This window comes from Amphibalanus amphitrite, unplaced genomic scaffold (assembly GCF_019059575.1).
Source record: "Amphibalanus amphitrite isolate SeventyFive unplaced genomic scaffold, NRLGWU_Aamphi_draft 000265F_arrow, whole genome shotgun sequence".
Taxonomy (NCBI): Eukaryota; Metazoa; Arthropoda; class Thecostraca; order Balanomorpha; family Balanidae; genus Amphibalanus; species Amphibalanus amphitrite.
The window spans coordinates 723,803-750,584 of record NW_024881760.1 but is presented as its reverse complement, the minus strand read 5'-3'; the positions used below and the strand labels follow the sequence as shown (position 1 = coordinate 750,584).

Genomic DNA, 26,782 nt, shown 5'->3' with positions numbered 1-26,782 from the left:
ACCATATTCAAAACGGCTGATGAAACCACATACGCTGATTCGACTGGTGGTGTTTTCGTCGCGATCGGCCCAGTAGTTCCTGAGTTATAGAATGGCTGCAATAGGCGTCAATGCCGAGTTGACCTCTTGAGGTCACCGAGGTCACCTGGGGTCACGAGCTTTGAAACGGCTGATGAAATTGTACCCCCTGATTCGAATGGTGTTTCGTTCGTTCCGATCGGTCCAGTAGTTCCTGAGTTATAGAATGGCTGCAAGGGTGGCGGTCGAATAGTGTTGTCCCTACATGACCTCAGGCGATGCTAGGGGCCATTGCTTTGGATTTGTGTTGACGACGAGTTGAAGTTGTCTGCTGCGGGTTCGCCGTTGCTCTGAAGTTTGGTGTTTTACGTCGCCTTCATTGAAGAAGTAAATTCCGAAATGTTTTGCTTTTATTTGAATGTAATTATAACTGAGATGCAAATGTTTTATTCATGATGCATGGGCTCTGTGTGCCAGTTTCAGTTTCGCATTCATTTACATTTTACACTTCAATTTATGACTGATAAGTTCTCATTATTTGTTCTTTTAACCAAAAGTATTGTGGTGAGGGTGACTGATATCATGTCGATTCTGTATTTCATAGGTACATTTCATATATACATACATTAATGCATACCGATACATACTTCTGCAGAAGGTATTTTGATTTTGATTTCAATTTATAAGAAATACAAGTGTTTTTCATTATGTTGTAATTCTGATAGGTTGCAGTCCTAGTTTCATGCTCGTAAGCACTATGTGACTATAGATGATATTTCACGTATTTGTAATTAAGCTCATTTACTAAATGATGAGGAAAATAATTAGCACATTGCATCCCCAAAATGCTCACCACCAGGAACATATAATGCTTAGAGTAGCTATAAAGATTTAGCTAGGATTGTTATTGATCATCTTCATATCTTCTGTTACAGTTCAGACAAAGAAATGGATGCATCTGCCATGGCTCATACTCCAGAGGAGCAGGGCTCCAAGAGGAAGTACTATCGCGACCCTTCCCGCAGGTCAGTCTCCATTCACATTGAGCCCATCCCATCTGCTCTGAAAAATGTATCTCAAGTCTTTAACTGATGTGCATTACTACAGCTGAGTGCTCATTCACTATCTACTATGCTTTACCTACTATTGCCCCATTGACAATCAAATGAAGAAGAAAAAATCCAAATTTGCTCAGTTTTTTTTTTTGTTATGGATAACTCCCTTTTAAGTTTCACACATCCTTTTCAGTTCATATGCATGGTTGAGCTAATACCCTCTGCCTACGTAAATATTGGTGCCTTGTGGTCTTTGCTAAGGTGCCTCGCTGATATATGCGACCGTCTGCTCCTATTCTCTCATTAATCTGCGATAGTGCTGCCACCTACATGACAGTGCTTGCACGCTCACGATGTAGGTGACGCCAGTGTTCCGTGTTGCGTAAAATTGGCTCTCCTCGGCTATCGTTTTAGCACATGTGCTATTTTATTTCCTGAGTTCCTCAAAGTTCATCCTTTATAGAATAACTTGCTATTAATTTGTATGTATTCATAAGGTTATTGCAAGGTGCATCGTCGTCATAATTTATGCGCCTGCTTAGCAGTCTGTCGCAAGTCGCAACCGTTCTGTTATTCCAATGGTCTGCCCGCTTTCCATCTTAGTCATGGATGAAGGAGAACCTCCATCCATGGTCTTAGTCGCTGCGATTTGTAAGGTCATTTACGGCGCGTCTAAAGTATGCCGTCAACAGCAGGAAGAGGCATTTGTTATCCGTCAAATTACAGTGTTTTTTATTATGACGGATTGTGTCATCCCACTTTGTTCTACAAACTACCTGTATTGAATGATGAAGGAAAAGCGCGTTTCAGCTGGTTTAGAACCTACTTACCAACCGAGTCAAGCAATTGTTTTTTATATGAAAGCGACGTCCTCGCTTTTTCAATCTTATATGCCCTTGACCACTAAGATTAAGTTCAGTTTTTGGTTGGTTGTCGTACTGCAATAGGCTCATTGTTTGCTAACGCCTAGCCATTCGTAGCTTTCAGAGCTATTCTATCACCTCCCCGAAACACTTATGATAGGTAATGAATGCTAAAAAATGAATAAGAAATATCCCTAAAACTAGCATCAGTTCTCCCTGATAAGTAAGCTATCGTTGTAATCTGCTCGAACCTGGTCGGCCGGTATAAATATCTTATTGAGTTTGTCCCATACGAGAAAAACTGATTGCTACTACATTGCTAAAAACGTGTTCTTTTAATGGTCACCCTCGTCCGTGGTGAAAAAGTTAACAATGTTAATGTACATCAGCATGATGTGATAAGAATAATTTGCCTGATATTCGAGGCATCTGGATATAACAGCGGCTGTTTGTTGAATTGATTCTGGTACAAATCTAGTAGCCATTTCGTGTTACGATTTCATGCTCGTGACCGTATGCCTGGCCGCTGATCTAGTTTAGCCACTGAGTCACTCGCTGGTCCCGATGTTTTCTAGCCGAGTCACTGGACACAGCTTGTGACATGACAGTGTCCAGGTAACGCTGGCAGCGCCTCTTGTCTGTCATGGCTATAATAGGTAATGCAACTCGTAGATAGATATATATCGTAGATATATGGATATAGATAGATGCTGGCTAAGACATGTTCTTCAATGTTACCGTCTAGTTGAAGCAACTCCTCGGACACCGCCGGAGCTCAATGTCATGTGGAGGGGACAACTCGACATACCGATACACACCTATGATTATGACCGTAAATGGGTGTTATGACCAAATGACTAGCTACACAACCAAGCGATTTTCATAGTCCCCATACGTTCTGGGCATGTGGGGCACACCACTAACCAGCTGGTTGTTCTTCACGGTGACATTTGAGCGCTCCAGAACCGCCCCACATGAGGCATGACTGAGTGACCTAATTCTTCCGTTACCGGCCCTGTCTGTGGACCCTACGACCGTGAGAGGAGAGCGGAGACAGAGACCTTGGCGACGATTGAACCGGCGCGCCTGTCCGGTCCGGCTGCCCGCTAACACTGTTCACTGATTGGCGCAGCTGTCTGGTCCCGCTGTCCGTCCCGCCAAGATTACCTTACTAGTCGGTCCGGCGGTCCTTTCCTGCTGCCCCTGTCCGGCTGCCCGCTAACACTGCCCATTGATTGGCGCAGCTGTCTGGTCCGGCTGCCCGGTCCCGCTGTTCTCTAACGCTGTCCGGTCCCGCTGACCCGCTGTCCGGTCCCTTTGTCCCACTGCCCGGTCCCGCTGTCCCGCTGTCCGGTCCCGCTGTCCCGCTGCCCGGTCCCGCTGTCCCGTTCTGCTGTCCCCACCTAACATGCGTTGGAGGACATCGCTTTTGATACATTTTTGTTTGTTTGTTGGAGAAGTGATTATTGTCGGCATTTCGATCCACTTGTCATGGTGAATGATTTGTATATTCATTTCTAAACAGAATAAGCGACCAATTTGTCATTTTGGGCTAATTTCCCTCAAAATAGCGTGGCTGCAATAGTGCAGTCATGTCATCATCACTGTTTCCACTCCGCATTCGTCAAAAGGAGGCGTGAATCGAACTGGGCTAGCAGCAAACTTATGCACACTCTCCGCGATTGTCGTCATAGCCGCTACGTTCACTCGGTTTGGCGCTAGCCTGCCGGTGGGTATGTTTTTTCCTCTCATTCCGTGCTTATTCGCTCAAGACATCACAAGTGTGTGTTCAGTGATGCTTTTTATGCAAAGTATCCTCAGCAGACTCTAACCAGTAACCTGTTATGTAAGCTCTAGTTTATAAATGCAGTTTCAGCACCATTTTTATGGATGATCCGTTTATTTGACCAATCATGACATTAGTCTATGTTTGGTATGCTTTCTGACGAGTTTGACGTGTGCTTATGGAATACGAGTCGTGTTATTTTCGTCCCCGCTTCCCCATCCGTCTCCCGATCTGTTTTTTTTTTATCATTCACCGTTGATTGGCCCTGTCGAGACTGGTCGCCGAGCTGGCTCTGTATGTCAGGAGCGAAAGGGTCAGCCGCCGGAGCAGCTTCCCCGTCTGCTGCCTGTGGCACGCGGCACGCGACGCGTTTTTTGTCACCTACCGCCGCCACCCTGTCGTCTGGCCGTCCGCCGCCGCCGGACGAACGTTTACAAACGATAGCAGTCTGCAAGTCATGTATGATCAGAGGGTGCCAAGCAAGATCTTGCTACGATACCAAAGGCCTCTCTGACCGGTGTTGATAAGCAGAGCTGTAGCAAGTTTTCGGTTGAAGATGAGTAACGTGTATTGATGAACGAAGTCTTGCTGAAACGGAGACTTGTATGTGTTCATGTTGCAGGGCATTGCAGGGCAGCGCGCTGCGCAAAACAATGCATTCCCAAATGATATTATCAAGACTGCTTGCTACGGGCTAATTTGCTAGACCAATGCTACGACTGAGCGGTGTTTTAGCTAACAGGTAGCTGACATTTCGTACCTTCCGTGGCTATGTCAGTATGGCAAATAACGCTCAGCTACATATGTGTTTGTTTGTGAATTATGATGTTTTGCCGCGGTTCCTTTCCTCCTGCGCGGCGGCTGTTGTCCCATTACCGCCTGGGTCTTGTGGTTCCGGGTTCACCCCACCTCGCAGGCGGCTGTGTCTGCCCGCGGGCACGTTCCGGCCGTGCCCGGGTCGGCGGCGGGCACGTGTGTGCCGAGCACCGAGGCACGGCGCGAGTCTACTCGGTCCCGGATCTGGACCGGGCGACTGCCACCCTGGTCCGCACCGCCTCACCTGTGCCTCTGTTCGGCGCTGCACCTGCCCCGAGACCGGTGCTTAGCCGTCCAGACTCGGTGCTTTGGCCGCTCCGGGCTCAGCGCCCAAAGCCGTCCCGGACCTGGCGCTACAGACGGGCTGGGTCGTCGGTCAAACGGTGTCAGAGCCAGTAAAGGTGCGTTTTCGAACGCTGCGGGCGCGGGTTCGAGCTGGGACTTCAACTGGCGGTGGTCGGAACGAGTGGATGGGAAATGGCTTGAGAGGAGGGCGAGCTGGCATTGTTTACCAGCGATGTTACAGCGATGATTGGGAGGGTCTAAAAACATATAATGTTTATGGGAGACTGGCTTCTTATCTGAGCTAAAATTATCTGATAAGGAGAAGACGAAACTCCATTGACTGAAATTTTGCATACCTAATCAGAGCATTGATTATGGTTTGAAAAAGAAGCATGATAACTACTTTCGGCCCTTTGTCAGTGCATTGGAACAGGCGAACTCAAGGACAGACGTGACATGTTGAATCGACTGTGACCTTAGCAATAGCAGGTTAAGATGAGTGGTCCTCTCCTCGTTGCTACCTGAGAAACAGAACCTCAACAGCAGCAACATTACGGTTTCCGTCATCCAGCGAACTCGACTTAGTCAAACTCAAAAGGTCCGGTTGTTGTTGTCAGAATTACGAAAACTGATGCAATCCGTTTCATCAGCTTTTGGTGGGCACCGTTGTTGCGGCCGTGCCGCTCATTTTTGGTTAGCGGGGCGGCTGGATAATGGCCTTGCCGTTAATCGCGCTGGGCTTTCTCTGCAAACGCTGGTGGTGGTGATGTAACGGTTGCGGCCACGGTGAGTAGGCACGGCGGTACGGTGCGGTGCGTGTCACCTGGTTCATTGTGTCCCTCCCGGTGTATCGAGAATCGGGATATTTCCCGGCCGGCCCCCGCACCGCTTCTCACTTGGGCCTCTCACCTGTTATGGGCTAAACAGAGGTGACAGTGTTTCATGTGATTCGCTGATCTCTATTCGTTCCAGCGCCGGGTTGCACGAGTGCTGACTCAGGCGAAATGTTATGACGTGACAAGTTTCAATTATGTAACGTAGCGGTTTGACCGGTTGTTTATGTCCAGCGCGTTCGGAAAGCGATTCCGCCAGCTGAGAAGTGTGCCGTCTGCTAAAAAGATAGGTGACTCCTTGTTCCCGAGACTATGCACAATTGAATTGCGGTGCAATGCACGCCAAAATATCCGTCGGCGACTTCAGAGCTGTTTATTTGTTTCATGTCCACCTTTAGATTATTCTGCACTTGGCGAGCATGCCACAGCGGAAATATACCGTTTTTTTTTGTATGAAGATGTTTGTTTCATGTCTGCCCGGATGCCTACATGATCAGTTTATTATCCATTGCATTCGATTTAGCGGGTGCCTAAATCGCATCTGCCACGCGTTCCCGCCCGCCGTTCCCGCGTCGTTCCATCGCGTCCATGACCAGCGGAGACGCCAGGTTCAGCGGGTAGGTCCGTCCCTGCAACCAATACACTGCGGTCTGCCGTCCGATGGACGGATATTGGACCGATCACCGGACTGTCGAACGCGCCGGACCGACACGGCACCGGCGTCGGACCACCGGCGAATTACCGCCCATTAGCAGTGTGATTCGCGCTTCCTCTGTGGCTGCGAGTGTCGCGGAGGGCACGCGACCGGCCGCAGTGTGCCGGGGACACGCCTCCAGCAGACACCATGGTTTGGACACGCTGGGCCAGCATCGACCTCTCCGGCCTGGATGACGCGTGAGTCGCCACGGCGTGGCGTCGGGGGACGAGCGATGACGCCCGCCGGCTTTTGTGGAAGGAGGGCCGTCCTGAGGAAGGGCTGAGATAAACTTTTGGGGTTGATATGTTACCTACCAGGTGGCTAAATGTGCCCTTATAGGAAACACGGTGGTCTTAATTCTGCTACTTTCGAACAAACGTCACCAAGTGGTGATGCTTGCTTACATCAACATGTGAATTTTTGCCCGGCAGCAGTAAGAAAGAAAATGATGCGAAGTGACTTGTGTTTAGCTTGCGATGAATGCTGTTTTCGCAAAGCATTATTTTCGTCATTGTTATGCGCGCTTTGTCAATGAAAACCTAAGTTGCATTGCCGTCTCGATAAGGTTATCTGCGGATCGATGTGCTTTTGAATATTTATTAATTTATATAAAACCTTTGCATTGTTAGCAATTTTGAATACTTTAACCATGTTTCCTGTGGCTTGCGGTCGTCCAAGCTTCGATTTCAAAACATCATTGCCGGCTGTCATTCCTGAACGGCTAAAGTTGAAAGTAAGAATATTCGGGCATGAATAACCGGAATATCCTGCGGTGGTCCAAGTTTGCACAAGGTCTGTCCATTTTTAACGAACCTGTCATTCTGTGGGATCATTTATAAAGTGGATATTTATAAAAGTTTATTTATAAAATTGGGTAAAGTGAACTGACATTCCAATGATCTGCGATATTCAAATGCATTTTCTGGTCAATATCCCGGACATTCTCCGTGGTACCGGATTTGTGCACGCATTGCATGCTTTGTGCAAGCCTGCATACTTGCGTGCATTATGCAATGCATAATGCAACGGTCAATTATCATAAAAGACATTCACAAATAGGTGCCATGCATATCACGGGTGGTGTATTTTGAAATGCGAGATTTTGGCCGAAATCTGAATACCTACCGCCTTCCAGTCTTTTTTACTACCGCATGCTGTTACGGCTCATACACGTCGATCTTCAGATTATTTCTTCATATCATGCATATCATGTTATCTGAAATTCCCTTCGACTTGATTTTTGCATACTGTATCCATATCATCAGGTTCTTGTCTCTCGTTTGAGCCTCTCTCTCTCTCTCTCTCTCTCTCTCTCTCTCTCTCTCTCTCTCTCTCTCTCTCCTCTCTCTCTCTCTCTCTCTCTCTCTCTCTCCTCTCTCTTCTCTCTCTCTCTCTCTCTCTCTCTCTCTCTTCTCTGTCCCTCTCCCTGTCTCCCTGTCCCTGTCCTGTCCTGTCCCTGTCCCTGTCCCTGTCCTGTCCCTGTCCCTGTCCCTGTCCCTGTCCCTGTCCCTGTCTGTCCCTGTCCCTGTCCCTGTCCCTGTCCTGTCCCTGCCTGTCCTGTCCCTGTCCCTGTCCCTGTCCTGTCCCTGTCCCTGTCCTGTCCTGTCCCTGTCCCTGTCCCTGTCCTCTCTCCTTCTCTCTCTCTCTCTCTCTCTCTCTCTCTCTCTCTCTCTCTCTCTCTCTCTCTCTCTCTCTCTCTCTTTCTCTCCCTCTCTCTCTCTCCCTCTCTCTCTCCCCGTAACAGCGTTTCCACCGAGGTTTGTATCCCTCTCATGCCTTACAAGTCGTACCATATCATATTTATGTGGCCTTATCAGCTACAGTCCCATTGATAAATGTGGACGCCATTCTGATCGGCTTTGCCACCGCGCCCCGATACTATCCGTCGCTCCAGCTCCCGTTTTTGCTCCGGCTGTTAAACCGTTCAAATGTGTGCCCGATTGATATGCGCCGCCCAACATTCATTGTCATTTGTTGTCGTACTTGACATGTCACTGCACTCCACTGCCTAATGGATAAAAACCTGACATAATTTATAAGACGTTTTACAGCGAAACCAGTTATGCCTGGAATAGTGATCCATGGAAATAGTGACCAGCGTCGATATCGTGGATTGTAGTTCATTAGGCTTCAATCGCAGGTAGATAGTCTTGTCAAAAATCCTGTTGCTCTAGCCAGTGGGCAGGGGCACTTACACTTAATGCGTGCAATGTGCATTGGCTTGACGATTGGTCAGCTTCACCTATAGACCAGCCAATGATTCATGGCATCTGTGTGAGAAAAGATGAAGAGTCCCCTAACGATTTTGAAAAGATATTGGGAATTCCTGAGAATCGCTCGCCTTGAGCGGCATGCCCTTGAAGTCCAAAAATCGTCACGCTAGTTTTTCTAATTGTTGTGCGTTGGTTCAGTGGCGGATCTAGGATTTGAGTTTAGGGGGGGGGGGGAGGCAAACATTGCGCCGCCAGGCAGGTCGGCGAGAATTTCAAACGTCCAGTCTTAGGAAAAAAAAAAAAAAAAAACGAGCTATCCCTATTTTTCTCCTCGGATTTCGGGAAATATTTTTTTTTGATTTTTTTACATTTTTGTCAGTCCGGCCAAGCCATGTTATATCAAAATGGGCTTCTATCCAGCAAAAATTCACATATGTATCTCATATAGGTATGTTTAGTCAGCAATGCCAATGCATCAGCTTAAAGGGACCCTCCCACCTTCAAAAAAGCTAATGAATTAGCATGAAAGTGATGTCGCTCGATTCAGAAAGAGCAAAAACGAATATGTACCAAATTTCACCGAAAAATATTCACCGGTTTTCAAGATATTAGACTTTTACTTTTGTTTACTTTTTTGGATCTCCGCTGTTCCTAGCGGCTTCATTTTGGAAGTGCGGCGTTCGCGGCAGATGTTGCGCGCAAAGCAGCATATACCACCGCGTGCTATAAAACGTTTTAGTCAAACATTTAAAAATCGTTAGATATCTGCGCTGACGTCACACATTCAGAGGGGTATTCCTATGCATTAGCCCCTCTGAATCAAAATGCTGCAATTTTGAAATTCAATATTTCCGATTTAAGGCATTTCTCGATGCTGTGAGTGCCGAAACCGGTAATTGTGAGCCAGGGACCCCATTTTGGCTATCTCACCTCAAATCTAATGTTAAGGTGGGAGGGTCCCTTTAAGTTTCTTCATGCAGCTAAGTTAAATGGTTGACTTGGTTCGACCATGACACCAATGACCATCCTTCACCAAAAGGTAAAAATTTCCAATGGTACCTGTTCAAACATTAGAAAAAATGTATAGTATATGTAGGTGTTTTATGTGAAATATCATTGTTAGTTATCTGCAAACATTGGAAAGCTAAAAAAATATTGATTTTTCTTATTAGTTAAGTTAGTCTAATTTCAATAATGGCACAAGTAGGTTTTGGTTGTAGATGTAGGTTGTAGGTGTATTTTAGGTAAATTTAGGTTAGTTTATGTAGGGTTTGGTTTGGTTATGTTTTGTCCGAGCTATTGGTGCCTATACCTATCACTGTTCATAATTTGGTTTAGGTGTCAATTATCTGGTTGTTTTAGGTAGTTATTGATGGAAACACCTTTGGTTAGCATTAACCAAGCCCATATAAACACATTAACCAATAGCGGATAACCACTGGCGGATCCAGGCGGGTGCCAGGGGTGCCAAAATCAGTAATCGGGGTGCCAAAACTGAGTTTGGCACCCCCTTTCGCTCCTCAGTCCTGCATACACATTTGCAGCTCTTGTAGAGACTCTCGGACTTTGGCACCCTTTTGGCACCCCCTTTGGAAATGGCTGTATCCGCCTCTGGACATAACTAATGTAGCCACAGTGGAAATGCTAGGTACTAATGGATATTTAGACCCACCGATATTTTTCAGCTCCTACACCCATGCTATCTAGCAATAAAATATTATGCAAACACTTCTTATACCAGCATCTGGTATACCCATGCAAACCCACCACTGTCCAACCGCTCACCAGTGTGGTGACCCCTGACCCCACTGGCGTCTGGCGGTCTGCTGTTGACGGTTTGTTTACTTGGTTCAAGGTTTCAATAAATCGCGTTATTTTTTTTATTTTTTGGTAGCAGTAGCAGTAGTAGCACTGCTGATGGATGATGGACTGACATTCATGGGGTGGAGGACTTTTTATCAGCTCACAACTTAATATCACGAATATGACAACCTTCTAGTCCTCCATTTATTTCACATTTTCTTTTCAAACACCATATTTTTAGTATTCAAGTTGTAGTTTTTTTTAGGGGGGGGGGGGCAAAAAGATATGTTTGCCCAGAGGTTTTCCGTTTAGGGGGGGGGGGGCAATTGCCCATTTTGCCCCAACGTAGATCCGCCACTGCGTTGGTTGAGCGATTTTGATCCATCAATGAACATTGGACGTTTGTGGGATGCTAGCTCATCTTTTGTTTAAAAGCAAAAACAATTGAAATGGTCAATTAAATAATGCTGAATGATCTGTTAACTGTTGGAATCTTCTCGATATTTTGGTAGTCTCTGCCCGGTGTATGCCGGTCTTCGGGCGCTCACTGCTGACCCTTAGTGATCCCCCGCGCGGGGTCAAAGGTCGGGCGTGTGTCACTGAGGTCACCGGGTACATACTCGTACATCGGTCTCCGACTAAAGGGTCGCTTCCTGTCGCCGATTGGCTGCTGATGCTGTATGGCGCCGTATGTCATCCGATGATTGGTCACGGGAGTCCTGCCGCTAACCGGCCTGATCGCTGCAGGACATCCGTGGGCCAGTTTTTGTATTATTTATTTTGCTCATCTGTTCATCGTTTCTGCAATTTACCAAGTTATTTCGCCTCATGAGACACATCCGATGCGATTCACCGCAGTGCTGTGCTTTTAGTCCTTTGATTTAATGCGTGGTGGGGATGGCGGTAGCAGCATAGTGCATGCACATGTAATTGCACATCGTGTACACTCATTGCACAGTGCACACACAGTACACGCAAAACGCACACATTCACATCAAATCATGCAATGGCTTCTCTTAAGCGTCTAAGCTGGGCCATGCTAATCAGGACAAGGTAATCTACAGCCGTGTTGGCCGAACTCAACATCGGTAATGTCTGTAAACTGGCATGCAGTATTTCGATCCTATAAATAATTTTCAATTGCATTACTTCCCAGGTCACTGGTGCAATGTTTCCAGCATATTTACGTCTGGACAACGAGTTGCGGGGAAAAGTGCTGATTTTGTCGCAGTTTTAGGAGCCGTTGATTAGGCTGGATTTTTGGGTTACTTTTTCGTTCTGATTCATGTATTTCATAGTGTTTGGCTTTTGAATATTTTAGTTCTTTCAGAAAAATATTTCTTGCTGCACAAATCTTGTAAAAACGTTTAATTTTTTTATAAGCCGACCGTCAGAGTCCTAAAAATACATCAGCACTACAATCATTGTAAACAAATAAATGGAGCACCACTTGGCTCTGTTCCAAGGCCCTTTTGAAGTTTATCTGGTGGTTTCCGTACTCTTGTACGTCGTTTTGTTGGATGTTTTGAATCCCTTAAGATTGACTTATATCATATTTAAGAAGCATGTTGACTGAAAACAATCACATGTATCCAGGACCAGGAGGCTGACAGAGGTCCTACCTGAGGCTGAGTCCTGAGCAATATCAATATCAAGTTGAACTTCAACTTGAAGTTATGAAATTTCGGTTGATAAACGCAAGTTGATCGGGCTCACATATCAGCAAGAAAAAGTAAAATTAAAAGAGCTTATTGGCCGCAACAAGCTGTGATATTGCAAGAGATCTTGGATCAATACTGAAGAGCACGCTGAGCAGTATCATGCCAGAAAATATTGACTGATGAGCGCATATTGATCTTTTGGTATGAATATTGAATGATAATTTACAACAGCAAGATAAATTAGTGCTAACTATCAAGTGAAAAATCTAGAATGAATGGACTCAGGCAGCTTTACTATGCTTAGATGCTATGCAGATGGTAATGTGCATCAGGTAGGTACTCAGTGTCTGGCAAATGAAGCATGCGATCATTCCATTGCTACTGGAGGAGAAAGCTTAGATCACTAAATTCACTTTATGTTGATTTTGATGTTAATTGTTACTGTATTTTTGAAAAAAGGATTGCAGTAAAATTGTCAATGTGACAATACGGCATGCAACAATGTGATCATATGATGTGTTCATAGTCATTCATGATAGTGATTCATGATTGTTGGTCCAATATACAATGGCAAAGCTCTCAGTCTCAGCGTTTCTTCCTGTGGATGGCCAGCAGTGACTCAGCTTAGAAGTACCTATTAGTTTTCTTCACACTGGGATAAATAGTACTGAGGGTAATCTTCCACTAAGGAACTTTACTTGACATGGTATGAGATGTAGGCACAAGTAGGATAGGTGCTTAGTTCCTATAGTGAGTAGTTGTGTAGGTTTAGTCAGGTTAGCTTAGATTAGGTTATGTTAGTTTTTTTTTAATTTGCTAAGTGTCCATAAAAATGTGACATGAGCAGTGAGCATACCTGACTAACCTGACAGCTGACCTAACCTCAAATTCCTCAATCATCACACATATTTGCAACCTACCCAAGACCTGCATGATAGCAGTAGCACCCAGTTATAGGTAGGTACTCACCCTAACTCAAACTTACCTGCTAACCTTCAACTTGTGAATGCAGTTAGCTCACCTTGTCAAGCTGCATCCAGGGAAACAGTCAACTGAGGAACTGGCTCATTGGGTGGCTGGTGTGAGTCTGTGCATTTAAAGTTTCTTCTCTGAAGCTGCTCTGCACTGCTGTATGTCATGCTAGATGCTCAGAAAAATGTGGGAAATGATAACTAAGCTACTTTAGTGCTTTGTTAATGCTCGAGACATGAACAAGTACAAATCCTGCGGGGTACAGCAATGAGTTAGGTGCCAGGTGTGTATGTTATGTGAATTTGTGCTGTTCCCTGTTTGACTGTAGTAACTATTAAGTATACAAACAAGCACAGGATCACAGTTATATTCAATCTCCACATAAACATACAACAAGAACAGCCATATAGACTCACACCGAACATATCACAAATAACTTTAGCCTTTGCAGGCACAAAAATGTTTTGATTTACAGGACAGGTATACAATATATCCTCTGTCCTTGGGGATCTTGCTGCCAAGTTGAGGTACGATGACTGAACTTAAGGATTGATCAACCTTTTCTTCTTAGCCACTGCTTATACGAGACAGACTAAATGCTTGTTTATAAACTGCGTTGAAAATTTAATGATCCACCTTCAATTCCGACATGAAGGCACGAATAAAATAGTTCCCTCTCCTCTTGGAATACACAAAGCAAAATATTTAATAACTTTTAGTGGATGGACAAGAGCAAGAGCAACTTGAGGTCAACATGATATTTTGCGATAGGTAAACATCGACGTTACTTTCAAGGCCCTATACAAGAGCCCTATATACCGTTACTTTGCAGTTTTGCTTATTCGCTTCATATGCAAAACATAGCCCGCGGAGAAGGACCGCTCCGGTTGTTTTTCAATAGAAAGTTTGTCAATGAAGAAACAACCTGCGGCTATTTTGTAACAAACGCGCAAAAACTGCAATATAACAGCACTATATGCTTCTTGACAAAATGCTTTTGTAGTAAAAACTTAACCCTGATGGTATTCTTTGGTGGAAATGTAATTACAAAATAATTTGTAGTGCCTATTACATTCCGGCTGAAAACAGTGCACGGCTCAAAAAAGAATCATTCCAATGGCGGTCCATTCTTGCGGTCCTGAAATCGCCACTATTTCCGGCCTCTCCAACGCAACTCGCTGTCCAGACGTAAATATGCATGTTTCCATGGTATTGTTTGTGACTTTGGTTGTGTTTAATTACATAGGATATCGTTGGTCTTTGAAAGTTACTTCATTTGCATGCATATAAGTTGTAAGTGTTGAATCATTGGCAGCCTTGCAACCGCTTCTTTGTCCTTTGCGGTGTTCTCCCGCTCTTCTTTGTGGGTCAGGATTTGCCAGGAAGGACTTCCGGGTGTTCCTCGGAATGCAAGCTTAGCGGTCGTCACAATCTGGATATGCCGTCTACGGTCTTATATGCCGAAACATGAATCAATGCGCTATCAATGTGCATTGTGTGCAATGTGTAGGCTAGCTAGATATGGAAGCTTACCGGATAAGAGAACCTTGTTGCGAGGCACTGAGTCAAGTTATTCCACCGCTTCATAAAATTTCGTCCAATGAAAGGCTCCGGATGACATTTATTTAGCAGACATTTTTATTGCTCCGTCTATGCTAATGGGAACGTGCCGCGTACTGAGCTGAAGTTGAAGCTGTAGTCATGGACTATGGACTCTCACGACTTCTTTTGTCCATGACTGTCATGATATGTCAGTGTCAGCTTTGATGACGGCGTCGACACTGACAGAAGTGTACGATCCCACACCACCGCTCGTGGTACGTGGGTGACGAAACTGGCCGGCGGCGGGGTGGTCCGAGTGATTTGACGCGTGTGTCACGTCCGCTGGCTCAGTGACTGGTTACCAGTGCAGGTGCATGAATGGATGAGACATGCTGTTGCGCAAGGGAACCTAGTGATAGCGATTAGGTGCAGCCTTTTTGTGAAGGGAAAACTAACCTAACCTCAACCCCATATCGCTTTTGAACCTGGGCCATGCGGCCAGTTTTGTGGGTGTATCAGTCTTGTTAAAAAGCTGAGGTTGTGGTTTGCTTACACTATTAGTTGTTAATGGCTTACATCAAGCTTACCTCTAATCGGTACGTTTTTACGCACAACTTCATTTATATTAACGAGCCTTGAGCATTCGCTGTGCGCGTGGGCAGGAATGGCCAGTCTTCTAGCCTAAAAAATGTGTTTCTTATCGTGAAATCTTATCTTCTCGGAAACTTATCAAGAAACAAGCATCGCTTGATCATAAATGTATTCTTGTATATTTTTTAAAAGCTCTAAGATATCGTCGGCTCTATTTCCAGTATGGACGTTTTTTTTTTGGCCCAATGTAGCATGATTAAATGACAAATTTTCGGCTGTCGTGGCTGGCGACTGCTGAGTGTTTGTGCAGCCCGGACTTAGCGTTGCCTTGATCCCCATTGTCTCCTCTACTCCGGTTTGTGGTTTTCGCCGTGCGGTCCGGCGCACGGTAGGCGATCGGGCCGGTCTAGCCTCGCGAAATCTCAAAGACACTTTTTTCCGAAAATTGGAAAACAACGCATACTAGTCGACTGAAAATTCATCAAAGATTACGATTAGTGCATTTGCATGGCTCAGGATACATTTTTTCGTCGACAAAAGTATCGTTAAAGACAGCGTTCCGTAACACTTCATAAGAGGGATAATCACAGCCGATTTTTACGCTCTTTGAATATTTTTTGCGGAACGATGAAATTGCTAGGTGTTGAGCAACCATTTTGCATGGAAAGTGAAATTTAGGTGTTTAGACGATTCCGCCATAGAAAGCAAGTAGACAAAATCAGTTCAATATGTCTTATAATTAAGTTGACTCTTTATATTTTTTTCTACCACTGAACATTACGTTCACTGAATTAACCAAGCCCAGCAAAACAAGTTTTACGAGGATGAACTGAAAATAATGCTGTATCGCATGCACTAAGACACTATCTATTAGGGGAGCCAGTGAAAATTTGCAGCAACTTGCAGCCCTGGCATCCAGACACCTTTTTCTTCTAAGGGTTGGCCGTGGCTTGGTGCACTTGAGCACAAGTGGTAAATGCCACAAAGGGTGTTTTCGCGATAGCTCAAAACACCCAGGCAATAGAGAACTGCAACTTGGCATACCTGACCTTTGATGCACGCCAAATCTTGTGACACCAACTGTACTTTCAAGTCAGGTCAGGTCACTGACCTATGACGTCATAAATGAACCTCTGCACGATCCTCAGATGTCGTAACCTTGCAACGCTCTCAGTGCCAGGGAAACTTTCACAGGGAGGTGAGACTTGCAGGACTTCTTGTCCTTTAGAGGTCTTACAACCTTTATATCTCAGATTTTTCCTAAATGTCACATAAAGTCAGGTTGGTCACGTGACCTCACCTATAAGTCAATGGGGAAATATGAAAACTGTTATTTTGGCGCCAGGAATGATATTCAATTGTCTCAAGTACATGGAATCGTTACTTCATGCACTCCTTGCAAGATCTGATGCTGCATTTTTGCATTGTTGACCTTGCATGACGTCATTTATGACGTCACTAGGGTCATACGAGTTTTCGTCAATAACTCCCGATCAAATTGAGCTAGAGACTCGACAAGGTCACCAATGGACTCCGGAAGACCTGCCGAATCGAATGATATGCGATATGACCTCCTTCGACCAACTTCGTGATTTGAAGACCTCTGATCTGACCTTGACTCGAGGTCAACACCTTACGGTGGCCTCACCTGAACAAAAAGTATACCATTCGACGCGCCTGAGCAAGGCGAACACGACGATGTCAAAATCGTGGTTCTGCGGCTATTTTTTTGCGAAGTTATTTACCAAAAACGAAACCCGCTGCTTGGGTCACGTTATGAAATGGGGCCTTGCCGGGCGAGATTTACGCTGTTTCATGATATGTATAATTGGTAGGGCATAATCGTTTGAATAAAAAGTTGGTTTGGAAGCATTTTTCTACGGAGGTACACACCATTTCAATGTCCTACCCGGCTCATATCGTCATAAATTTCGACCTACCCTCAAAAGTATTCATGCGTTATTCGAGCGACAATTAGGCAAATTGCAAGCTCACCACAGAGCACAAATCCTAAAAGAGATAGTCCTTATTTAAAACATATGCTCATTGGATATTCAAGAAGGTTGCTCCAAAATATTGTGGTTCTAGCTTCAAAAACATGGATGTTATGAATGCCGATAGGTTTCGCGAGGCTACACCGGCCGGATCGCCCACTGTGCGGCGGGGGGGGGGGGGGGAGCCCGGTCCGGCTACAAACTGCCTATTCCATTATTCACTCATTCTCTTACGTCAGTCGGTCGGCGGTACGCCTTGACCGTGGGCAGTGCAGCGGGTCGGGTATGAGATCACTCCATTGTCGCTGGTCGTTGCTGTCGGTGCCAGTGGTGCCAGTGACGTCACGATCCGATAGGTGCCAGTCGAGTACTTCTGGCCGGCCGTTTCCGCTGCGCTATCAGTTGCCTCTGCTTGCGACGCCATGTGTCCCGTCCATTGCGATTCGAGCCAGCGGGGCCGGCCGTCCGGTGCGTCGAGCTGTGAGGAACCGTGCTGTGCGCCGACCGCCAGGATGAACCTTCTCTACCGCGGACAGTCTCTGTACGACACCAACGTATGGCAGCACAGGTACGAACCTCCGGCCTGAAATACACGATGTTTTTTCACACCTGTACGTAAGTACATGCCCGGTGTCGGCTTGTAAAGTGCCAATACGGTTCATCCAGGCTGCGTTACTCTCATATCCTTTTAGCTGACCACACCAGATAAGTGTCAACCGAGCTCATACCAGCTACCAATGCTTTTTGAAATATGTGCTGACTGCTGTCCTAAGTCAACCGAATTGAAACTACTCGTGTGCGCGTGCCTCGCTTTCCCCGTCTCACCTATACCGGACATTTGGCTAGCTTTTGATGTAGGTTATAAAATAGTTGTCCATACGTTGTTCAGTGTATCGGATATTATTATAGAATAATGTAATTGTTGAATGAAGATCGCTCCGTTTTTTCCCTAAGGGAAGTCGTTCCATTTAAAAATGGAGAAATCCGTTTTTAGCGTAAAGGCCGCTCATTTCGCTGTTAACCCTCGCATGTGTAGGGGGGGGGGGGGGGTCGGATGGACCCCCCCCCATGGTTTTTCGCGAATAACTCGCGTAAAAAGCGGCCGATCGCGACGAAACTTTCAGTACCCTCGCATTGATCAATTTTACACCTACCCTGAAAATTTCATGACCCTGACCCAAATGACCTTTGACCTGTGACCTCTTTTCCGAGACCATGTTTGGCCGGAATCGCGATTTAGCGTATGTCGGCTCGCACTAGCCGCGTGTTTGCAAGCTTTTCGTGGTTTCAAACGTTCAAACATGTGATTTGATGTTACTCCCGTGTGTGTCAAGGTCACCTGAAGGTCAGGTCAGGTCATTGACCTTTGGTGACCTCGGGTGACCTCGGGTCACTTTTTCGAGTTTTACATGTTTCTAGGCTAGTTTTTGGAGCTGAATTCGAATTTAGCAACCATTTGAACATTTACGAAGTAGTTTTGGTGACTTCGTAACATGTTACGAAGCTGTCAGAGGCGGTTGACACGTACTACGAATACCCGTCACGACGCCTACTGGTTGACCTGACCTGACCTGACCCGACCTGGTCTAAATGCTTCAAGACATCATCTGTGATCAAAACTAACACGATATTCGTGATCAGCACCCCGAAAAACCCCTTAGCAGCCACACTTTACGACTTTCTAACAGGTCCCGATTTTCCCGACTTTGGGTCATTGACCTGACCTGGAAGGTCAACCAATGACCTAGGACCTTAAAATTGGGTATCATCGGCTTCCTCTCGTCACGGGCAACACGCTCGTTTTTTCCGCGAAGCTCTAGCTCAATCAGGGGCCAAACGGCAAGAGGGGGGGGGGGTCCAACCGACCCCCCCCCCTACACATTAGAAGCTGGAAAACGCCGCACACATGCGAGGGTTAAGTTTCTTGGTGATGGTGGTGTTCTCATATGGCCGCTTCCTGAGTCCTGACCAAAATGGAAAGCAACCATAAAGAACAACACGATAAAGACAAACCCAACTGGGTCCATGTGTTAATTATCTGGGCTATTTCCAATGCCGGGTATGTTATGTTATGGGCCGGGTGTGTTACGGGTATGGCACCATCGTCAATATCACTTGGGTTCATAGGATTGGATATGTCTTTATCGGCTGGGTTCATAGGATTGGATGTCTGTATCGGTCGGGTTCATGGGATTGGATGTCTGTATCAGTTGGGTTCATAGGATTGAGCAAACATTGGCTGCATTGCCCGGCGACACGGGATTAGTTGAGCCTATGTGATAGCAGCTGTCGAGTGACGGATGTGAAATGGCCAATGGCCACTGGTTTATTATTTTACTTCTGTTTCGCATCAGCGGCATCAGCGATGAAAATACTATAAAGTGTGTTCTTTCAATTACAATATCCCCCACGAAGGAAGGTCTGTTATGCCTGTCAGCTGTCTAAGCTGTCTTACTTTGCCTTGTCATATTCTTCTGGATAAATAAATAGTGATCCTTTTTGTGACCCGATCATGGAGTAATCTGGTAACATTGATAACGCGGACGATAACTGACTTCCTGTGGCCTGATTTCTATTTTTAGAGAACTACCGACACAATCCAATCGAAGTCCGATTAACCTTGTATCGTGGCTTTAATTGGCGGAAGGTCAGAGAAGGAGGATGGCTGGATGGTGGCCGTGTCCCCCCCCCCTCCCACGGACTTCCTGGTGGTGGAAACCGGTCCTCTTCCGTCCGTCCTCTTTTGACTCTCTGTGGTGTGTGGTGGTAAATAATACGGGGGTGGATCAAAATGTGTCCCCGATCTGTGACGAGAACTGTCACTGTTCCGACGGTCTACAGCCGTTGTAACGAATCATAGGAGGATGGCGGTCATAGCACCAAGAGCGAGAGGAGTCGCTCCGTACCGCACCCTTTCGATCCCCCCCCCCCCTCTCTCTCTCTCTCTCTCTCTCTCTCTCTCTCTCTCTCTCTATCTCTCTATCTCTATCTCTATCTCTATCTCTATCTCTCTATCTCTATCTCTATATCTCTATCTCTATCTCTATCTCTATCTCTATCTCTATCTCTATCTCTATCTCTATCTCTATCTCTATCTCTCTCTCTCTCTCTCTCTCTCTCTCTCTCTCTCTCTCTCTCTCTCTCTCTCTCCTCTCTCTCTCTCTCTCTCTCTCTCTCTCTCTCTTTCTCGTCAGAGAGAAGCATCTGCTGTGGCCCAGCTCTGTCTTATTAGTGTAAACGCCTAAACAAAATATTGAAGTAAGGTATGTGGCCTTGTGACTGATTGCAGTAATTGCCTTTTCGGGCATTGATTGTGCTCGGACATGCACCATGCACACTTCACTCGCCCTTCATGCATAAACAAGGTGCACTAAGTGCACTTCAGAGAAGTGGGAAGACGGTTGGCTGATGATGAGGTTTGCGTTCAAACTCTGCAGCAAAGCTTTGAAAGCCATGCCCTGCCTTCCGGCAACAATGCCATGGCGGTTTCGAAGTTCGCCAGGTCACCTGTGTGAAGAGGAGTCCCACCTGTGCAGACAGACAGAAGCCCAGCCAGCCGGTGTGCAGCAGCGGCGCGCTCTGCAAGAAAGTCGTGGAGGGTTCAGCTCCTGGAAAACGCCGCGAGGTGCTTCATGCACAATGGAAAGCCACGATGGCTTTCTTCCTTTCTGAAAGAGGTCGTTGACCTCGTCAGGACGTGGGACTCGCGGTGGATTTCACGCGCGTAGTTAAGTGCCGGAGAAATCGTGCGTTGCCCGGCGGGCGCTGGAATTGACTGGCGCCGGGCTGCGGTGGTCGAGTCATGGTGCGTTGGCCACCAACCGCCCGCCTTCCCACCCACACCACCGACGTGCCCCGTTATCAACCGGCGGCACACGTAAAGGAACCGACCAGTTGCGTCACGGTTGGCTCGGTTGCGTCAGAATTGGGTACTTCGTGGTCTGGCCCAGCCTGCGGTGTGAAAAGTATAGTGGGTCCACTTGTGGCTTCTCCCCGTGACAAGAGCTCTCCACGACCGTCAGTTATCCACGGCGCTTTGTTGTCACTTGGATGCTACATCGCGGCAATACAAGACATCCCCATCATGTCACCGTCTCCGTGGCCAGCTCGTGGACCGCTGGCCCCGCTGTTCCCACCGCCAGCCGCCGTCCCGGTCGCCGCTCGGCCGGCCGGGCTCTCAGGTGGGCGGCGGCCGGCTCCGGTCGCTGCCGGCCCGGCCGACAGCCGACAGTTGCTCGCCGGCGCTCGCGCAGGAGGGACGTGACCGCTCCGCCCCGACGCTCCGAGTCACGCTGCCGCCGTCAGTTAGAGACTCACAATGAACGGTAACGGGGAAGTGCCGCCGGCGGCTCCGAGTGCCGACTGGCGCCGCCGCATCAGTGGCATGAAACTCTCCGACATGGGTGTCTCCATGAGCGACGACGACTTCTGCAGTTTCAACGGCTCCAACGTCGCAGAACTGAAGCGAGAGACTAAACACAGGTGGGAAATGGTGTCGGAGTGCGACGTGCGCCGTCACTGAGGCTCGGTGCTGGAGGATGGTTCATCGGAATATGGATGACGCTCCTTATGTAATGCAGTGTCACCTTGTAAAACTGAAAGTGATGAATGCATGTTCTGTTTGGAACACCTTCGTTAGTAGTCTACCATGGTCATGAGCGACTCTGGAATGCTTATCAACGTGTTGAAATTGAGTGAGTCAGGGACTGAATCACTGCATCTTGGAGCGATCAATTTCCTCACAATCACAAAACATGCCCAACTCATGGCCAAAGTTCAAGAGTCTGCCAGCTACATGATTCTGTAGTGCAAACGGCAGCCATGAGAATGGAAGTTAATCCCGTTTAAGGACGGATTCTTTTTTTTCGCATGGCTTTCTGGCAAGCTGTTTTTTTTAGCTGGTTATTCACTTTTTACGTATTGTTTTTGTTTCCCTAAGATGCGTGGGATGTGTGACCTTCGCGCTAATGTTGGCGATAAGTTCGTCGGCGTTTTGGATGTCTGGTGACTGCAGGTCTCTCCAGCTCCGTCTGTCATCGTGAAAGCCCGTTGGATCACATCTTGTCTCACTGATGAGAGTCGCTCTCACACATACTTACCAACCGGCAAGACACACTTGACCATAGAAAACATGTTCGCTAATTCATGAATAATCATCGGAAACTACTCACCGGAACAGAAACCGAGTTATGTCCATAACTCACCTCTCCTGCTCAATAAGTGGCCATGTATCTCCACTGTGTGACAGTGACCTTCGTCGGTGCCAGGCGGCGGGAGGGGTGTGTTTTTCCACCAGGGGCGTGCCAGGGTGGCCGCGCGCGCGGCTGGGGCCTGGTTAGGATCGATACGGGGCGCAGGATGGGGCAGTGACCCGCCCTGGCCCCCTCGTTCCACTGACCTCGAGTGGCCGCTCAGTGTCGGCTGGGCTGGCGGGCCACCTGCAAGCTGGTAAAGCACGGAACGCAGCAGGCGATAGTGGTCTGTATGCCACCGCCAGATGCTAAGCTACGCAGTATGATACGCTGGGCTATGTGCCAATGTTTGCCATTTTTAATATCTATTTTTTTATTCTCAGCATGTCACCATGTCTCAAAACATTTGAAACTGTTGGCATTCCGTATTAGTCACTGAAGGCGATTAGCTTGCTGGCTGCTTCAATCGCTCAAACTGGGATGTAGCCAAGTCGTGTATGTAGGCTAGCGCTAGGCCGTCTGCTCTGTATTAACTGGGTTACGTCACCTGACCACAGGTGTAACACGCCGTGACGTCACTGAGCCTCAGGTGTGGCCAGCCTATTGGCACCGGACGCACAATGGAGCTAACCAGCCTCTGCCGCGGTCGGTAAAAACGCCGTATCAGGTGTTGCCAGACGATGGGCGGGGATACGCACTCGTCTTTTCGGTAGGATGCACACTTGCTTACCTAGCTATTACCGCAATCCACAGGTGGATAGAAAATAAAAAAAGATCGAAGTTTAGCCCAAGGTTGATTTTTTTTTCTACCAAAGCAATAATGATTTTTAACCATTTTTTTAATCACTTTGAATGAACGACATTTGGGCCAAAGCTTATGTAACGAGAAAATAGATGGAAAATAGGAAAATACGATGATTTTCATTATTCATATCTAGTGTGTAAACGATAAACGATTAATTTTATTAGGTCATGGGTTTCGTTGGAGTTTCGCTTATAATATCTTATTGGGGATAATAATTTAAGCATTAAGAATTGGTAACGCTACCTCATGAAATATCTGAAAAAAATCAAATAGAGCTCATGCTGTAATGAGATATTGCTTGAATGAGAAACATGATGAAACATTTCCGCTAAAAATGGTGAGTTTAACGGATCGTGTGTCCTGGCAGGCTCAGAAAACGGACATCGGATAATGTTGTTAAAGTTGGGCTGTGGGGTGGATAGCAGGAGAGTTGTCCTTCCATTCATGAGCTCTGCAGAATCCTCCGGTCACAGTCGTCTGTGTTCTGCCCCAGCTGAAATTCCATCACACTGGCCGTGTCCAATGACCGGTGATTAGCCGGGTCGGTCCGTGGCCTGTCTTCCATCACCACTGTCACTTCAGTGAAGGCTGCTGCTGCTGAAAATGTTATCACCACGTCATACCATGAAGTGACGTGCTGTCCGCACAGTGACCTACACACTACACAGTCAGGTCCCAACCAGCTGTAATTTTCCGATGGAGGTGATCTGTCAAAGTTAGACCGCTGCTTGACTCCTGAACTAACAAAAAACACCGGCCTCTGACTTCTGACAAGTGGGGGTTAGCCTGAATCACTCAACAGGCTCCTGCCGAATGACTCGGGAATCAGGATCAGGGTATTGACAGTCAACGACCGATTTTAGATCCACGAGTCCTTCCTGCCACGGACGACAGGAGTCTGATACTAATGTGGTTGGTTACCGAGGTTAGATGACCAGTGCTGGCGGTCCGCCCGTCTCTGCGTGTCCTATGGTACCTATCTGCTATTGATATTGAAGACTAGAGGTGGCAAAATGTGGACCCGAGGACCCGGTCCAAAGAACCAGTTTGGACCCATATGGGTCCAGACCGGTTCCTGCAAATTTTTTGACGGGTCTAACCGGATCCTACCATAGATCATGCCAACCATGCACACTACAAATGATTGCAAAATTTGAATTGAAAGGAAAGAAAACATTTGCTCATGTATGTTTTTTGCACACTGTAGGTGCCTTATGAGTATTTCCAGTGGAAAAAAGGCTGTTTTACATGATGCAATTAATGCTACCTACCTACGAATAGTTTGTATTAATTGACTTTTGGGGAACGGGACCAACTGGTTCCGATTCCAACTTGGACCGGGTCCGACTGGTTCCAGAAATATCCAGTCGGGTCTGGTTCGAGTCTGGTTCCCAAAATTTTCACCTTTTGCCACCTCTATTGAAGACAGGGTCCCAACTCCAGCTGCAAATGGTCACCGGGCGGGGTATCAGTGCCACAGAGAGGCGGTTCTGTCCTGCAGGTCTGACATTGAGTGAGCTGTGACGCTGGAGGAGGTTCTGTCAGTCTAGCTGTGTCACCGGGAGGCGGCTCTTCCCATCGCCTGACACTGAAAGGCGGCTCTGCACGTCTCCGGGTGATGCTTGCTGTGACATTGGGAGGCCGCCCTTTCCGTCTCCAGGTGGTGCTAGCTGGTATATTGTGACCCTTTCCGTCTCTGGCGGTGGCTAAACAGTGACTGGGAGGCGTTTCTGTCCGTCCCCACCCCAGCCGAGCTGTCGTGTGCCGGGCGCCGGCGGAGGCCAACATTCCGCTGGCTCCCTGTCAGGGGCGCACGCTATGAGCTGTGCTCCGGTGACGCTCGTCCACGGGGACCACTGGGGACGGCACGTGCTGGTCCGACACGCAGTTCGTGCCGTGACGACGCTAGGAGACGCTGGATCCTGGAGGGCAAGGCCGCTGGCGAGATGAGACTAATTACGCACAGATTGGATCGTGCAGAGAATCTTCTTTTAGTCATCACGGGAATGCGCAGCTTGTTAGCCCAGCGTGAAAAACACCAATGGTACCTACTCGTTATTCATGCTGGTTAGTTCAAATTACTGCTTTGAGCATTGCAATAACCGCGGCAGTTTCACTTATTGGGTGTGATTTACTGCTTTGACCGCCTCGTCTCTGAATGGGAGCGGCACCCGCTTCATTGGCGCACTGTGGCGCTTTGTCAGGCTGAGTCCTGTCACCTCAGTGACCCGCGGTGGAGGCCGTGACCCCGTCCAGCCCTCCAGCGCGCAGTGAACCGGTCCACAGCCTGTTTACTGAATATCATATCGGTGAGCAGGCACCCTCTGTTGACTGGAGACCCACCGATCTGTCCGATATCATCATGTCGACCCCTGCAGACTGGACTCTGTCCTATGGACTCTGTGTCTCTCGACCGCAGCTCTTCCAACTCCCTCTTGGCTGCCTGCCAACCATGACAGGGACTCTGCTCTGCCATCCTAATGTTGCCTTCCCCATGATCGGTCACGCTGGTAGAATCCCCCTCGGGAATACCCAGCCGATTCCCCTCATCGCCTCACGGCCCGTTTGCCAGCAGGACGACGTCGCTGATTACTCCACGATGAGTCCACATAGCTGGTCGTGCCTCCAGGGCTGGGTCACTGTTTGTCTTAGTCTGCGAAATGCGATCATCTGGCGACCTATTGTGGAGGTCCTGTAAAGGGCTGCCCGCCCTTCAGCATTTATCAGGGTGGTGTAGTGCGACGTAGCGGTGTCTGGCTGGGCGTCGACTGTGGATGCGGTAGCTACGACGCAGCGATGTGGTGGGGGCCGACCAAGGCCTGGTGTGGTTGGGCGGCCACAAGGCGATAGGTCAGTAATTATGGTGAGTCACCGTATCAACAATGAAGGGAACTAGGAGGATCCCCGCGGTATACCGGCTGGTGTAACTCGTCATTACAAACGCGGTGGCGGTAACGCCAGGCGTTGTTTGTTTACGTTTAGAATTTCACTGCAGTGTGGTGTATATTATGTTGTCAGTTAATTCTGGATACTTGCTAGTTGAACTAACTCCCGGGGTCCTGGCAACGTAGTCCTAAAGTGCCATAGAAAGAAGATGCTTCATGGAACCTGTGAACGTATGGAGAGTTATACGTGTATATGCGACCACGTAATCCACAGAAAGTGGGACGTATTTCACGGGAAATTCCCAATCAATTGCCTTCGACCTCATTACCGATGTCCGATTACATGACTTCAGAGGCAGCCGGAACTCCGATTAGTAGTCTGCTTTAGCATAACACCATAATGTATGATGCATTACCAACGTTGCTTATGGCATTTTCGACATAACATAGTGAATGACTGCCCAGATGGGCCATTGCTTAGCAACTTCTGACAGTTTTTTTGCATTTCATTGAATTTTGCAGAATGAAATAGGTAGGTACTCGCTTGGCTTTTAGATTAGACTAAATGATATGTCTGAAATGCCATTTCTGAATTCCAAAAGGCTGTTTTAGCTAGGCTGTTGATTGATGACATTCATGATGATAACCTCCACAATGTCATGGATGACGTAATGTAACTTTATTGTCTGATTTCTTCGGAGCTATGTGTCTGGGTATGCCAAGATCAAATACCTTATTTCTGAGAATCACGTCTGAATTCGGACCACAACT

General features: G+C 47.3%; 1 protein-coding gene across 8 annotated transcripts in view; it reads left to right on the top strand.

The window, feature by feature from the left end:
* The first annotated feature begins 263 nt into the window (after positions 1-263).
* Positions 264-26,782, top strand: part of LOC122386884 (cytosolic purine 5'-nucleotidase-like) — a 44,286-nt gene continuing 17,767 nt past the window's right edge. For 2 of the 8 annotated variants that reach the window (XM_043376591.1, XM_043376590.1), the window contains exon 1: positions 17,399-17,697. In XM_043376591.1, coding sequence (XP_043232526.1) covers positions 17,552-17,697 — 146 coding nt within the window. In that variant the 5' untranslated portion in view covers positions 17,399-17,551. Of the gene's footprint in view, positions 439-953; positions 1,044-17,398; positions 17,698-21,213; positions 21,612-26,782 lie in introns of those variants that run through there. The other 6 variants (XM_043376592.1, XM_043376596.1, XM_043376595.1 and 3 more) reach the window with 6 other exon arrangements.